This window comes from Hippoglossus stenolepis, chromosome 17 (assembly GCF_022539355.2).
Source record: "Hippoglossus stenolepis isolate QCI-W04-F060 chromosome 17, HSTE1.2, whole genome shotgun sequence".
Lineage (NCBI taxonomy): Eukaryota > Metazoa > Chordata > Actinopteri > Pleuronectiformes > Pleuronectidae > Hippoglossus > Hippoglossus stenolepis.
This window is the reverse complement of record NC_061499.1, coordinates 12,555,373-12,570,985: the sequence shown is the minus strand read 5'-3', so window position 1 is coordinate 12,570,985 and position 15,613 is coordinate 12,555,373. Positions and strand designations below refer to the sequence as shown.

The window sequence follows — 15,613 nt, the reverse complement described above, 5'->3', positions numbered from 1 at the left end:
TATTTAATTATTTAAGTGGAGAAGTATATTTTAAAGTTTGTGTAATTTTGCTTATTTTTTCAAGGGTTTACTGGTGGCAACAATATTCTGCTTCTTCAATGGAGAGGTAAGCACTGTTCATGTATTTACACATTACCAATGTGGCTGCCACCACACAATAACACAATTTGCAGTTAAAGGAACACACGTCATTAAGGAAGTAAATCATAATGTCACACATGCTCCCAAAAATGTAACTTTTTCATGATACAATATTTTTAGAGGAATAATTTAACTGACTTTGTCCCAAGGAAATCAAATCCATTTACAAGGACACCTATAATATATGAATGAACTATTAACCTTTAGAGTTGCTTTGGACAGAGCTCGGCTGGCTGCTTAGAGGTGAAAGTACTAATTGTCTAAATATAGTCACAAACAGAAACGGCCTTCAGTGGAGTATTCAAAGGTTTTTTTTTGCGTAATCCTGCTAACAAATAAACCAACAAACAAAGATACACAGGTGAAAACAAAACCTTCTCGGTGGAGGTGAAAAGGGAAAAACCAGATACAAAAAAATATTCACATTTGAGATGCTGTAAACATTGGACATTTGACATTTTGTCCTTGATTAATGAGTAATTAACTATGAGAAATGTGGTCGCTCGTTTTCTGTTGATCGACTAATCTATTCCACACTATTGACTGATTAGCTAAACAAGAGTTGATATTCTTAAAAATCCGCGAGTAGAGCTGCTATTTTCTTGCAGTGTAATGTTAATAATTTTATTCTGTGACATAGCACACTGATCTAATGATATAAATGATGACACTAATTGTTATAATGAGACCAAAGCGCAGCTTCCATGTAGAACGTCTTGCTTGATATCACAAATACAGCATGAGAGCTGTTTGTCTCACTGACCTAACACCACAATGGGGCCATTGAACAAACAAGGCAGGTCTGTGCAGTTTGGCCTTGAAATCAAAAACCAGAATTGAACCCAGCCCCAGAAGCCCGTGTCCTGATTAAGGGAGCTGAATTGGTCATTATGCGGGCGAAGCAAAGAGACCCTCTCATCCCCGCGTGACAGTTTGTGCGTTTGTTGACCCTGCGTGTCCCAGGAAAATTGGGCTCGCCCTTAAAGAATACAGTGCGCGCTAAGCATTGTTTATTCGCAAATTGTTTACATCGTTTAAGAAGATGCTGGTGTGCTCCTGCTGCCTGTGTATGAGCTAATGCCTGACCTATTTTCCAGGCTGAATGTGACAAACACAACCCCACAGTAGATGGCTAGTTCCTCCGTGCCAGACACCTCATGCTGAGTATTTAAATATGCTCCTCTCGCTCTGTTTATGCATCTCTGGCCTGTTTTCTTCCCATGGAAATAAATACCTCAAAACTACATCATTATCCGTATAAATATTTCCGCTGCTTAATTTTTTACTTTTACAAAAGCATATTAGTTTTAACACAGAGTAATAGCGGTGCAGTAATTGCTTGATCTCTGCTATTCACACTGCCATGGAGTCTAACAACCGGCTAAAAATCCCTAATTCAGCCGAACAGCGTGTATTGTCGTTGCCCGGCTTTGTGGCGACCTCGAGCTTGAAAGCATCTGTCACACAATGAGTCCGCGGAGCCCAAAGGTCTCGCTAACACCATTAACCCCAGACGCGGGGTTTTAATGAAAATCTTTTTTTATTTGCTTTGAGATGTGTCTGAACCAAGTGAAGGATGCTTGCAGTCAGACGGCGGCAGACAGACTCAGAGAGGCCGACGGGAGGACTTGAAAGGAGAGTCAATTTCCAGCTGGACTTGGAAACCACACAGCCGTTTATAAACTGTGTCTTACTCCTCACCTGACGTGACCCTTCAGCTTTTACTGCCGCGGCGCTGCTTCAAAGTAACGAGCAGCACGATGCTTTATAACCTGCGAACAACCGCAATAACGACAGATGTAGAAGTTACAACTTTTTATTTACTGTCAAAAAACAATTCGAGTCGGTGTTTGACATTCAGATACGGTACAGGTGGGATGTCAGAAGATCTGACCTGAAAAACTAAATGTGAAAATATTTTTGCCTGATGGAGTTTGACGTCACGCACTTAATGTCATAAGCAATGAGCAGGTTTATTGCTCCATGAGTGAACTGCACCCAGAGTACCATGTAAGTTGACCTTTATAAAAACCACCAAAAATTGATACAATACTCTTAAAAGAATAAAGTGACATTCTGGGCTCAAACATACGTCCATTACAAATGAATCTGGAGCCTGGAAAAAAAACGGGCTGGATACAATAGGAAACTAGCTCCATCTGACAGTAGCATCATCCATCTATGAGGTGTGTGAAATTGGGAATTCTCTGGAGATCGCCCAAGTATTTGAATTTATTGATTTTGAGTCTGAAGTTTACTCGACTCTAGAAAGGACAACGATCTTTAGGGAGGGATTTGAAAGCCAATACAATTTGTCTTAAAACATATATACTGCATTTTTCTTTCAAGTACAGACATCCTCAAGTATTAATCATTTTTGGTGGTATACTTGGTATACATGCCAGTTGAATTTTGTGTCAGGGAGTTTAATTAATAATTTGTAAAAACAAAAACAAATCACTTTAGGGAGTAACTACTTAGGGGCTGACTGATGAGAATTTTTGGAGGCCAATGCCCATTCCAATCTTAGGGATTTCTGGTAATGATATATCAGCTGATATATGAAGTAAAATAGATCAAAGATTAAAATCAAAGTTTTTATGTTGGTTCAAACAAACGCTGATGCCAATACTGTGAAATGCTCATATCAAACGATTCTTATCAACCAACTGACAAGTCAGTCGAGCCCTATCAACCATTAAAAAACAGAGATAAAAAGATGTCACATTGATTTACCTCTCTTGCACAATCATGGTGCAAACTTTTATGATTTCCACAATCCTGAAATCACAGACTGAGGACAAACTGTAGATATTTCACTGATAATTTAAAAACAGCCTGAGAGCCGTTGGCTATGAGTGACAGATGTGGGAGATTATGTGTCACATATAAATACATGATTTACAGCTCCATAATGATAACATGCGTGTTCCCTTTAAAACAGGTGATGATCTGGCCACATGCACAGCTTGGCCACACTGCAGGAAATGTGACTTTGGCGTTTACATTTCCCTACTGGCATCGGTTAATGTGATTGAATCCACACATGCTGCAACAATTAAAGCTTGCACTAATATTGTCACAAGATGGTGTTTACGTGGGCCCTGTCCTACTCCCACTGCAATGCAACTGCATGCAGACCTCTAGTGGCATCATTTTGTGTTCACAGTAGATAAAAAAAACGAATTAGGAAAACGGGAGGAATCTTTGTGTTACTTTGACAAAGTGAGTTTAAGGGGTGTGCAAAACCTAAAAGGTAAACAGTTACACGGTTCAATGAGGCTGACGAAATTGCCAGAGTATTTTTATTCAGATGCAGCCAACAAAAAAATGGCTTTTTCGATGACACATTACTGAGCCTGACTCCCACACTAGGGCCACTTTCTTCCAAAAACTCAAGTATTCTCACCACGACGCTAAACTCTCCTTTTCCTGTGCATGTTGTGGTCCAGGTGCAAGCAACTCTAAAGAGACAGTGGATGCAGTATAAGACCCAGTGGGGTCAGAGACGAAAGGACCACTGCTCGATGCGCTCCACGTCCTACACGGCCACCTCCATCAGCGAGGTACCTGCCTTCATGTACAACCACGACTGCAACAGCGAATACTTGAACGGCCGCCACATGGAGGACTCCGAGCTGGAGAAGCTGAAAACAGGGGATACATACGCATGAGCCACACTGAGGATAAAGAGTGTAGCAGTGGGAAGAGTCAAGGAAGAGCAACAGAGAAACAGAGATGTACAGTAAGGACGGAAAATTCATCCAGTTTTCCCACCATATCTCAGTGATTAAATCTCAGAGGCTAATTCTGGTTTATTCAGCCCAGGGTGAAAATACGGGTCTGGACATAAAGAACTCATTGAGACGGAGATGGACAAGCTATGAAACTGACACTTTGACTTTTTTTGAGAACTTTGATGTTGAGAACTTGTGGCACGAGACAAGAGCCCCTTTTGACACGCGCCACTTCCTAAAGCTGCTAACTGTGTGAGCGCGCTCACAGTAACGGAGGCTTGTGCTGGTGTGGAGATGGAAATAACTGTGACTGGGACGACAGCAGGGAGGGGACCGTGTGGGATCTGTTTGAGATGATGGAGCTGAATGTAATGGTAGCGATCACACCAGTTATGTGACTAAACGGTGAATGAATTATGATGTGTTGATGATGATGATGTTGATGGTGAAGGAGAATCCTTCCAAACCTCACCTATACCAAAGGGTACTGTATGTTGGTCAGCTATGAAGAGGTGTACTGTCCAGATGAGCACAGATGTGGTACCCTGACGGAAAGGACACACACACACACACACCCACCCACCAGTATTACAAACCTTATAAAAAAAAAAAAAAAACTCTGTGCTCTGGAATTGTGTACATAATGTATGTTCACTATGTTTTATTTGGAAAAGTGTTTCAATGTTTTGAAAAGATTTTATTTTTGTTTTCTATGAACATTTGATTCTCGCCGGTTCCTCCGTACGTGCTTCGTGTTTGTCCTGTGATGCTGCACTCCCGACTGCTTTGTTGTTTTGCAGTTGCTGTACTTGTGCCGATGCCGAACATCACAGGGCTGAAACGCTAAATAAGCTAAATGCACACATACACACAAAAATAGAGAGAGAAAAAAAAAACGTTTATCTTTATGTTTAACAGCCACAAGAGTTGTTTCACTGTTATAAGTCTATGATGCTATAGGTTGTGCCAATGACTCTGACAAAGACGCAGTTTCTCTCAAGCATGGAGGCTGCTCTGTTTGAACTTATTCTCGATCATCTTTTTGTCACGTTCAGGATGCCTTTAATCAATCTTCTGCTTGTTGAAAATGTGAAATTCTTTCCTCTGTGCATATTTATTCATGAAATTTGTAGCATTTTGTATGAATGAGCATCCAGGGCAAAAGAAACAGAGGAGAAAAGATAAAACGGTGAACGCTCTTGTTGTCATAAAGGCACATTTCACTTTCCAAAAACATGAATGTGTCCTATACACATTCATATAACTTCTATGTCATGTCATTGTTGATTTGTTGTCATTTTGGAGGATGAAAGTTAAGAATCCTGCATTTAAATGTGAATATAAACTAAGGACTACAGTGAATTCTCCTAACCCTAACACAACATCTTCAAAATCGTCAGTTCTTTTTAAACTCTAATAAAAGATGTATCATGCATTTATCTACAAAAGCCCAGTAAGATTCTAAACACATATTCAATAACAGACATTTAAAATCAGCCAGAGAAGAATATTAATTATCCGACAGAACAAAGCCAATAGCAAACAAAGCCTCCAGCTGGCTCACTACTGTGATTTGTTTTCAACTCTTCAACTGAAAATGTGGGCTCTCTTTTTTACAGGGCTGTAAAAAAAAGTTAAATCAACTCTTTGTAAAAGACACACAAAGGGAACATTTTAAAAGGAAAGACAGATGATATATATTTGTTACAGTCAACAAATCCCATGACAAACACGCTCTAACCTCCCTGTTCTGTTTCTGACACAGCATCAAACCTATTCATACTGACAACCTCAATGTTTAGGTTTAAAATAAAATGGCAGGGCAATTAAGTTGATAGGAAACATGAATCAAATAGGACTAAAATACTACCCATGTGCACCAAGTACAACAGCGTGGCTAACGGATGTTTTTTGAATAGCTTCTTGACAAAAACTAACTCTGTGAATCGGAGGAATATATTACTAGACTTCTTTTAAACATTAACGTAACTTGTTAAGGCTCATTTAGGTTCGAAACGTAAACGGGGACACGATGTCCTTGCTCTGCATTCATTTTGTCCATATTTGTGCACACGTCTCATGAGAGCTTACGAATCCAGGCGAAACAGAGCACTGCCACAGGAAATCATGGGGGGCGCTGTAGCCAATAGTTGGAAAGATGACCGGAAGAGACGAGGACGAAATTTCAACAATTTGCTGAATTTTTTGGAGCGAGACTTCAAGCTGCTATGAAATCTACAGGCATCAATATGTTACTTTGTCAGGCACAGGGACAACCTCCTCCACCGTGTTTGTTATTAAACGACGCATAGAAGCATGTGAGCAGTGACAGCTACATCGTCTGAAACACACGTGTCTCTTTTCATACGTAAAGGCAGCTTATATGAGCCTTTATTTGGAGTTTCATTTTGAACTTTAGTCTTTTTATCGTTGCATTAGACAATAACAAAAATATAGAAAATGACTGCACTTTTCCTTTTCAATTATTTGCTAAGCCCTAATTTGACTCTCTGAATTTTATTTTATTCGAGTGCTGTTAGTCTACGATCTGTTGAATCCCTGGTCACTGTTCATCTGAAGATTTTAAAGATTTGTACAAGGAGATATTTTGGATTTTAATAATGAAGTACAGTTGAAAATTTATATCAATGGATCTCTAGAGTGGCCCTAAGAGGCGAGTCCATTTTTAACAGTGTAGAACAGGGCTCTGATTTAGATTTACACGGAATGTAGGAAAAACAAGATCACACTTTAATGCATTGGTTTATTAATAAACATTTATTAACTGCTTCACTTTGCAGTTCCCCAGAAGCCTCTTGAATAAAACAGACATCTGGATCTTTTGCAATATTATATTTCAGTTAATTTGCTGTTGCTAGCCACGCGCAAGGAAGAAATGGAGAGTGACAATCAATATGAGCGAATTATATCATCATCCTATGATGGCAGAGTAGATTTTAGTGCGTTACACAAATTCTCATGTGAAATGTTAAAGTATACTATTTATTTTGCTATGAAATTCATCTTTCTCTTGATTTGCCTTGGATGTGTTGCACACTGTAAGACATTATCAATCCTGTTGGGTTCGGGGGGACAGATTCTGTATATTTTGTATGTTCATATCCATGTAAATATGAGCAGATACTGTGTATATAATAGATTTTTTGCACTGTGAAACTCTTTGACAGCTATTTTTGTTACATCTCTGTCGTTCAGTTCGGCTTGTGTTTGCCTCTTCCTCCCTCTCAGCTCAGACTGGCATCATCTCATAACTGATAAAAAAAAAAAAACTGCATTTTGTAAAAGCCAAAGTGATTAGTGTATTTCTTTTTCATAAAACACTTTTAGCTACAGGATACGCACATAAAAGATTATTTGGTGTTGCTCTTTATTTTCTGAGCAAATAAGCAATAAGAGGAACAAGCTGCACGGGACATACGGTGTGAAGGGGCGAAAAGATGAGAGAAAGCAGCTTTCAGCACTTATGATTTGATATAAAAAGGTGCTTTTACTTTCTGTAGCTTTAAGATCCTTTAATGAGATGGATGGTTCTAGTTCTGACTACACCAGCGAAAACTTTGCTACTGACTATTTCTGCACTTTTCTCTGATGATTCAGCAGCATTTTCCCTCGCCAACACTGTTCCTGTCAGTCTTTCAGGGTTGAGAGGTTTTGGTATAATGACTGTGCAGTGAAAACAAAAGGAGGTCTTACTCTATTTGGTGTCTTGCTTTGAGATCCCTCGAGTTTGGCACTGCCATACAGTCCCTATTTATTCTAAAGGTTCAGCTCGAATCAAATACCAGCTCCTGCTCCACCCTGCATTTGCACAACAAGACAGAATCAACTGACACAATTAATCTGCTCACATCCTCACGCCCTAAGGTTGTTATCGCCCTAACGAGGCCGACCTCTTCTCATTTATATGAATATTTTCAGCCTTTCTATAGGCAGACACTGTATAATATGTAATTTCAGGCTCGGCTGCATCGTATTGGCAAAGTGGAAAGAAGGAGAGGCACTGCACTACTGCATATTCACAGCCTTTCTGAGTCTATACGATATTAATAATATGATGATGAAGTTAGATGTGTATGGAGCTGTTGTTCTTTTGTTGTCCCCCGCCAACAGCATTACACCTATTTCGTCAAAAGGTTTCTTTCAATGAAAATATTCAATACAAAATCGGAAATTGTATGAAAACCGTATCGCATACCAAGGCAGAGATGGAGGAGATATTTATCCAGATAGGAGGGTGAAATCTCCATAATTGTCAGAGATCTTTTTGTTATGGTCTTTTCTTCAGTAGTTTCAACGGAACAATAAGAAAAAGAAAGTTAGAGGAACCCATGCATTTCTTTGAGCAGCCTCCATCTTGTGAGCATGATGGAAACTTCAGGAAAATGTCAGCAACTGGCTCTTTCAGGCATTCGAGACACGACAGTCTCACAGCACACTGGGCCGAACCCAAACGTGTCGAGTGAGCTCAGGAATCGACAGTGAAAGCGTTTCTTGTGTGCGGTTTTACTCTGCATCTTCATCTGTGCATCAAAGATCGTTTCAAGGTCACTTGACAACGTGACGGCTCGGATCGCTGTTGTCGTGGACGGTCAATTTCCTTTCCACTCCCACGCTGGGCTAAGTTCATGTCCACTCATTCCAGCTCGGGTGTACTGACTGTGCACTGAACCATTCACCCAAGGCTTGGAGCATTTTCAGCTGCTGGGGCCAGAAATTCATTACAACTGAGCCCCGCTGCAGTAGGCACAAGAACAATAGAGGACAAACGTGTTTATCCCTTTACATGTTTTTGTAACTTGGTCCGGTCACACAAAACAACACACTGCTGTCCATTTCATTCACCCAGGTGTGATAGCAGCTCATCTGTTCATCTTTCTTTTTTTTTTTTTACTTGGATCCAGCTTCTCTCGCCCCTGCAGCACACATCAACCAAGCTCACAGTCACGGTTCATGAGCAAACCTGCCTGGAGCACTGAGAGACCAAAGATTGTCACGATGTGGACTGAGATTCTCGGGTCTATATTTAGAAACCCCGTTAGTTTCAGAGAGAGGAAACTGCATTATGAATAAATACATTATGAATAAATTAGAGCTCACAAATTACTAAATCCAGTTGTGATTTTAACATGTTTAAAGGATATCAAAAATACCAGTGAATCAATCCAAACTGAAAACATAAGTGTATAAAACCCATGTGGCTCATTTTTAGATGATTTTTAGCCTGACAACTTTCCCTTTCGCTGCATTATTGAAAAACACAATGATATAGTGCATCTGAAGACTGGAAGCCAAAGATCTGTATTGCTAAAAAAAGATCTAATATCACACCTTCACAAAGAAATGTTGCCAGAAGGACAATTATCAGATGTAATTAACATAATTGTCAGCCTTTGTAATACACTTTAATACAAAATCATATGTGCCTAACTTGATTCTGCAGTATCGCTTCAGTTTCTATCGCTACCATAACTAGACACTTACTTTCTGCACAATACAAATAATAGCAGCTTTGCTAAGAAAACTAAATAGTCTACAGTCATGCTGGCAGCTCTGTGCTTTGACCCAATGTCAGTGAAGTGAAGTGAAGATTTACAATGCTCAACATCGAGGTTCATTTCCAGGTTAAGATCCATTCAGTCTGTTGTGTACTGTCTATCGATTTCAAGGTAATGCAGAGATAGTATAGGAAGTGTTGGATTAACCGTCAGGCTGCCCTACATTTCCATTCTTAAAGAAACACTACTAGCAACGCGTGTGCTTAGGGCAACTCACACAGAGAATAATAACTGTAAGTACATCATTTTAAAATTCATTCTAACTCAAGTGCACAGCAGAATTCATATACCAAAGATAGTGGCAGAGAAAGGATCACTTCCAGAGCAAGACAAACACTGAAAGCCAATGCAAACACATCCAAATTTACTGGAGGGGTAGTTTTTGAGTAATCCTGCTCCCAGACAGACAGACAAACAAACAAACGGCAATGAAAACATTATCTCCTCGGCGGAGGTAACAAGGCGAAATGTTCAATACGTCACGTTCAACATTGCAGATGACATTGGAAAGAGACTTGGGGGGAAAAAAACTACTTTTTGATTGAAAAAAAACCAGTATTTATAAAGATGCTAATGAGAAGGAGGACATCTGGGCCACAATAGTGCTTGGCATGTGTTTATGTGTGTGTGATGGGGATGCATGGGCCTGCTTATGCCTGTATAAAGTATGTGAGCCAGCTATTGTATTCACGGCATACTGTGAGAGAGGAACCCCTACTGTGTTCAATGCCACTGCCTCAAAGACAATAAATCAAACCCCTGAAATCTCTGGGGCTAATCTGCGCCAGTGTCTCTATCTGCTCGTGAGAGATAGGACTTTAGAGTTGTGATGGGATTTAACAGTGGTGACTAAACTCAGGAACTTTACATGTGGGGAAGTGCATGGGAAGAAATATAGAAGCTAAATTTATGATAATTCTTCAGCAGGAAAGATCAGATTTAGTCTAATTAGTTCATGATTGGCACATCATCCCCAGAAGTATTAACTAATTTCAGGGACTATCATGTCATCTGCGTGCTGTTTTCAACATAATGCGCTCCACATTTTAAAGGCCTGGTCAATTTATTCACAAAGCCCAGAACAATCAAGATTTTTATTGGATTTCTAAAAATTGTACGTGATGGTGTTTGCCTCTTCAGGAAATTAGCATCCGCCACAAGTGTATATAGAGCGAGTGGAGTAGAAATTACCTAATGAAATTAACAATTCAACACTCGTAAATTAAGATCTATGAGGAGTTTTGCTTTTTCATACCCTTTGATGTATTATTGGATGACAATGCCGGCTGCATGATAATTATGTAAACCCTCTTGATATAAAACTCTTTGATATTAGCAGCGTAAGTGCCAAAGCAATGCCCTGAAGCAGACCACTGATCTACTTGTGTAATGATATTTACTGCCACATTCATCATAGTATCTTATTTTGTAGAGGAGCGGGGGAATGAGAGACCCGAGGCATTGCTGGAGCCTGTAATTTGTAGAGTCGCAAAAACGAGAAAGCCGGAGAGAGGGGGCATTTGCAAAAATAATATTTTCCAACTTTCCAGGGATGAAAGAAGATTCATCTGCCATGACACTCATAATGCAGCTTCTGACCTCACTACACAACTCATGTCATGCTGTTAAAATAAACACAGGGATGCTCCGATACTGATACCAGCATCCAAAATGCCTGCGATACTGCCAAAAAACCGCGCATTAGAGAATATGCAAATCTAAGTACTGCTCCGATACAACGTGTCTAAAGTTTATTTGTCCACCCAAATAAAACTGCAAGCTTCTTTTCCAAGTAATCGCTTCTTTTTTGTCGCTCCAAAACAGCAGTTGTGCTGCACTGCTACTGGCAAGTGCCTGTTTTTAGAGTGACAAAGACAAGTGATTACTGGTAGTGTAGCAAACATATCAGCAATTTGGCAATATTTCATACTGGAAAGTCCCACAAGTGAAACAGTGACATACACCAGATGCAAGAATTCAGTTTCAAGGGGTGTTGTGTATTCCTGTATTTCTATATTTGTGTTAAATTTTTGTTACGGGTGCCAAACTAGAAAATAAAAGAAGTTCTATGGCATTCATTCTCTGTATGTATTTGTTTTGTCATTCAACAATGAACACAATCATTACTTCCTACAGGATTAGTAGCATCCAGCTGTTAAAGTATGTAGTATTTTCTAAAATCCACTGGTATCGGATCGTTACGCAGTATCTCTTGATGGTATCCGATCATCTCTTAATGAAAAGCCTGATAAGAACCAGTAGATATCTGTTGAATCACAGCCGAGGTCCAACAAAATCTGATAGTGAGAAGTTGTCCTGAAAGCAGAGGTGAACCTGTCACTCTGCCCAGGGCCTATAATACATCTTAGATGATAACAGTCTCACTCATGTCGTTCTAATAGGACTTGTTCCCTCATTATGCACTAATGAGATTTGTGAGGCAAAAAATTAATTATCAGGGCCCTTGATAGACATGCTATGGCAGTGGAGAGGCTTTTCTATGAAACAATTTATTTCTATCCTTCTTTCATTCGGAGCTTAAACTCAAGTCTCGAATAAAAGCTTTGCTTTGTTCTTTGTTTCCGTGCGAGTTATTTCTGCCAGATATTTTCACTCGTGACAGCAAAAAAATGCAATCACTCACAGGGAGACGATAATTACACAGACACAAACAACGCAATTTTCTAGATCCTAGGAAAGCAGAACACTTCGGCACAGGTTTACTTGTTTTGCTGCTTGTGTACAGGCAGTGTTTGAGAAATTAGCAAACATATTCCCTGCTGACATTGTTTAAAGTTTGATTCGTCTGCATATCTCTCTTTATCCTTAAAATACAGGAAGTAAAAACTCAGGTGATGGGAAATGCTCAATCGTCTCAAAAGCCATGCAGGACTGCAGCTTTTTTCTGTGTTATGAGTCTGGTTTCAAGGCTTGAGAACCATTTGATGTAAAATCAAACTGAAGGAGAGAGTTAAATTTAATCACACCTCCTGTTGAGTTTATCCAAAAAGGTCATCTACCTCTTAGACCAGGCTGTCAACCGAATTCTATCACAATACGACTGAGTGAAGCTACATTAAACAACAGGGTTATTACAGTTAGCAAAACTGAATATCTGGGCAGGAGAAAAAAAAATTCACCAGACTCCAAAACTCCTACGATCCTACGCTGCTGAAATTCAGCATCTATTACCCCTGAGCTACAAATTTCAACATGCACTGTGCAAATTCAGGGATGTGCTCCGGTGTTGTCATTCGTTGACATACAGAGCTTACAGTGACATGGCCAAAAAAACCCGAAGTGCTCAAAGTTAAGGGCCCACAGAGCCTTGTTAAACACCGGGTTAACAGCCAACATTTCCCTTTCATCCAACTGCTGTACACTCAGATTTTCCACAGTATTCAAAGCATTTTACGAGGGGTCCCAGCACAGCAGGCGAAGCACTAACTTATTTCAGTTTTACTATCCCTGCAGTGTGAATGAGGGTAAGTGAGGGTTGAAGACGTACAGTTTTCTGAGGCGTTTCGAAAAGGGAGGGGAGATTGATATCCTTCCACAAGTCGTATTTCTTGTTTATACAAGTACAAGTCTAAAGACGGAAGGCATTTGTGTTGCACTTTTGAAAACCTACTTTACATATTCCTTGCACGGATAAACACAATAAATACAACATATAATATAAAAGGAATTGAATACATTTAGATCAAAGACTTGGTGTTTTTTTACACCACCCGACTTGTTTGGTGTGGTTCAAACACACTTTGGTGTGCTGACCCTTTTGGCTGGTTTCCTTTATGCTGGTGTAAAAGCTGTTATCTGAACTCTGAAGGGAGAACACTTGAAAAAGAAAGTCTCGCCAACTTTTGAGTTCAACTCAGAGTGAGATTTCTTCCCTTGGGGGAAGTAGTTACTTCTAAGATGAAGATTTTACACGGTGGATAAAATAATAATAATAATAAGCTGTTTAATCACATCGTAAAGATTTAAACTGTGGTTTCAGATATTTTTGGCCTCTGACATCTTGCGATTTACAAATTCACAGGAATGGGGATTGTAATGCCGTTCCTGCCGTTACTAAACAAGGAAAAAAAACTAAAATTGAATAATACAAAATTTTACATTGGAGGAAGCCAAGATGATGGGGGGGTTGAGGGCATGGGCTCTTCCTCTCTAATCTCTCTCTCTCTCTTTTCCTCTCATCTCCTCCCTTCCCAGCGCTGAGTTTTGATGCAGTCTTTTCATTTTCCACAATGAAGAAAGTGTTGAAAATTACATCCAAATGTTACCAGCCTCTGCTAGGACCATCTTGCAGTGAAACTTTGTTTGTAGCATTTCAACACTTTAAACACGCTTATGCAAGACCAGATTATTATTCAAGAGAATCATAGGTTCTCACGTGGAGGCTATTTGCACGCGTCACTTGAAACACTTGGATCTTATTCAGGATCCACACTGACAGGCTATGATCTCGACCTGAAGGACAATATCAACACACATGTAGATTTATGCCACCATACAGGATTTACACCACGTGATAACAACAACAGCTTCCTGGGTCAGCAGCAACAGTATCATCACAAGTCCACAGTGTGGAACTGACGAAAACAAGCACATGTTGCACCACCTCCACACACACACACACACACACACACACACACACACACACAGTGATCAATTCATACAATTCACCGTATAACATGTAATACATGATAATATATTTCACCTGTCACATGTTACCATACTGAAAAGTAGGAAAACAACACAATAACAGCATTTAAGCTTATATGCCATGCAAGCAACACAAAGCAACAAAACACAGTATTCAACACTGAGCACGACCTTCCTCTGATACAGGAGCAGGAGCACGAGATAAAGATGTTAAAAGATGCAGATGACAAGTATGGTCATATTTACTCTACAGATATACAATATGTACTCAACACAGCAGCCATGCAACACATTGCAGAAGGACACACAACACACCAATTTGTTCATAAACTAGGAAGCCTTAATAAAGAATATCTATGTCTATCCATATGAACAATAAACAGACCCTAACATAAAAGTAACCTAATAGGTTAAGTATTTTAAAAATAAGTACAGATAACTTGTGTGGCTGCTGAGCCGATGACTCACCTGTCAGCGGGTGTCTGTGCTCTGTGGGCCGGTGTGAGGCTTCAGTGAGGGCGGGTCAGTGGAGCAGGTGTGTGTCGGTCTGTCTCCGGCTCTCGCTGATGCTCGGCTAACGTTAGCAACATTAGCACCTTCCTCCTCCACTAGCATGTTAGCATCCTCCTCTCCGGGCGCTTTGCTAACGCTAGCATTCCTCCGTTGCGCCGTCGTTTGTTTATTGCGCTGTTTTCAACAAGCGTCTTTTTACCGGTTTGCGGCATTGACGCAAAAGTTTAGCGGTGAACACCTGAGCTGACGTCGTCATCACGACACACACCTGAAGACTGCAGAAGTTTCAGCCGTGGAAGTTATTAGTTATAATTCTTATCAGCAAACAAAGTAAGTCCGCATTCTTTGTTTTCATTTCAACACATGAGGATGATGCATTTGTTTGATATTATTTTAAATAAATAAATAAATAAGCAAAGCAAGGATGGGGCCACAGTTGCTGGGGGTTTGGACGCCCCCTACAGGCCGGAGGCCCCCTGACGCCTGTTTATATCTTCCAATCGGATGCTTTTCTGTTACAATTACTGAAACATGCAAACAATGGCTACTGCAGCCTCACTTCATGCTTTGAAATGTTTTTTTGTTTTTTAACTTTTGAATTTTGTTCCCTATTCGATTTGTATTTATTATCTACTCTGTGGTCACGCTGAGAGACTCAATTGAATATAGTCCAAACCCATCTTTTAACTTGGGTTAAACCTCCCATACTCAAAAAAGGCATCAAAACATAGGACTCCGATGTGTAGCTATAGCTGCTTTCAGACATGCACTGAACTCTGGTTCTACAAAAAGAAAAAAAATATCTCCCAGTGTAAAGGTGGTGACACACGTAGAAGATGTCAAGAGAGTTTGTGGTGATAACAGCTGACGACTATGTCTGTATGTTGTCAAGAAAATCATGTGATCTCCGCAGCGGAGTTAACACGCCACTTCCTGCCTCTGCCTGCTGCACCCGGCTGCTCCACCTCTCGTCTGAAT

The 15,613-nt window shown here is 40.1% G+C and overlaps 1 protein-coding gene and 1 long non-coding RNA gene across 2 annotated transcripts in view; one reads left to right on the top strand and one right to left on the bottom strand.

The window, feature by feature from the left end:
* The window catches only part of calcr (calcitonin receptor), a 55,758-nt gene extending 50,445 nt beyond the window's left edge, over nt 1–5,313 (top strand). The window contains exons 21-22 of the mRNA XM_035182999.2: nt 65–106; nt 3,594–5,313. Of these exons, the coding sequence (XP_035038890.1) occupies nt 65–106; nt 3,594–3,815 (264 nt within the window). The 3' untranslated portion in view covers nt 3,816–5,313. The remainder of the gene's footprint in view (nt 1–64; nt 107–3,593) is intronic.
* Nucleotides 1–15,066, bottom strand: part of LOC124855026 — a 72,089-nt gene extending 57,023 nt beyond the window's left edge. The window contains exon 1 of the long non-coding RNA XR_007034964.1: nt 14,591–15,066. This is a non-coding gene — a long non-coding RNA (uncharacterized LOC124855026). The remainder of the gene's footprint in view (nt 1–14,590) is intronic.
* Between the last annotated feature and the right edge of the window lie 547 nt (nt 15,067–15,613).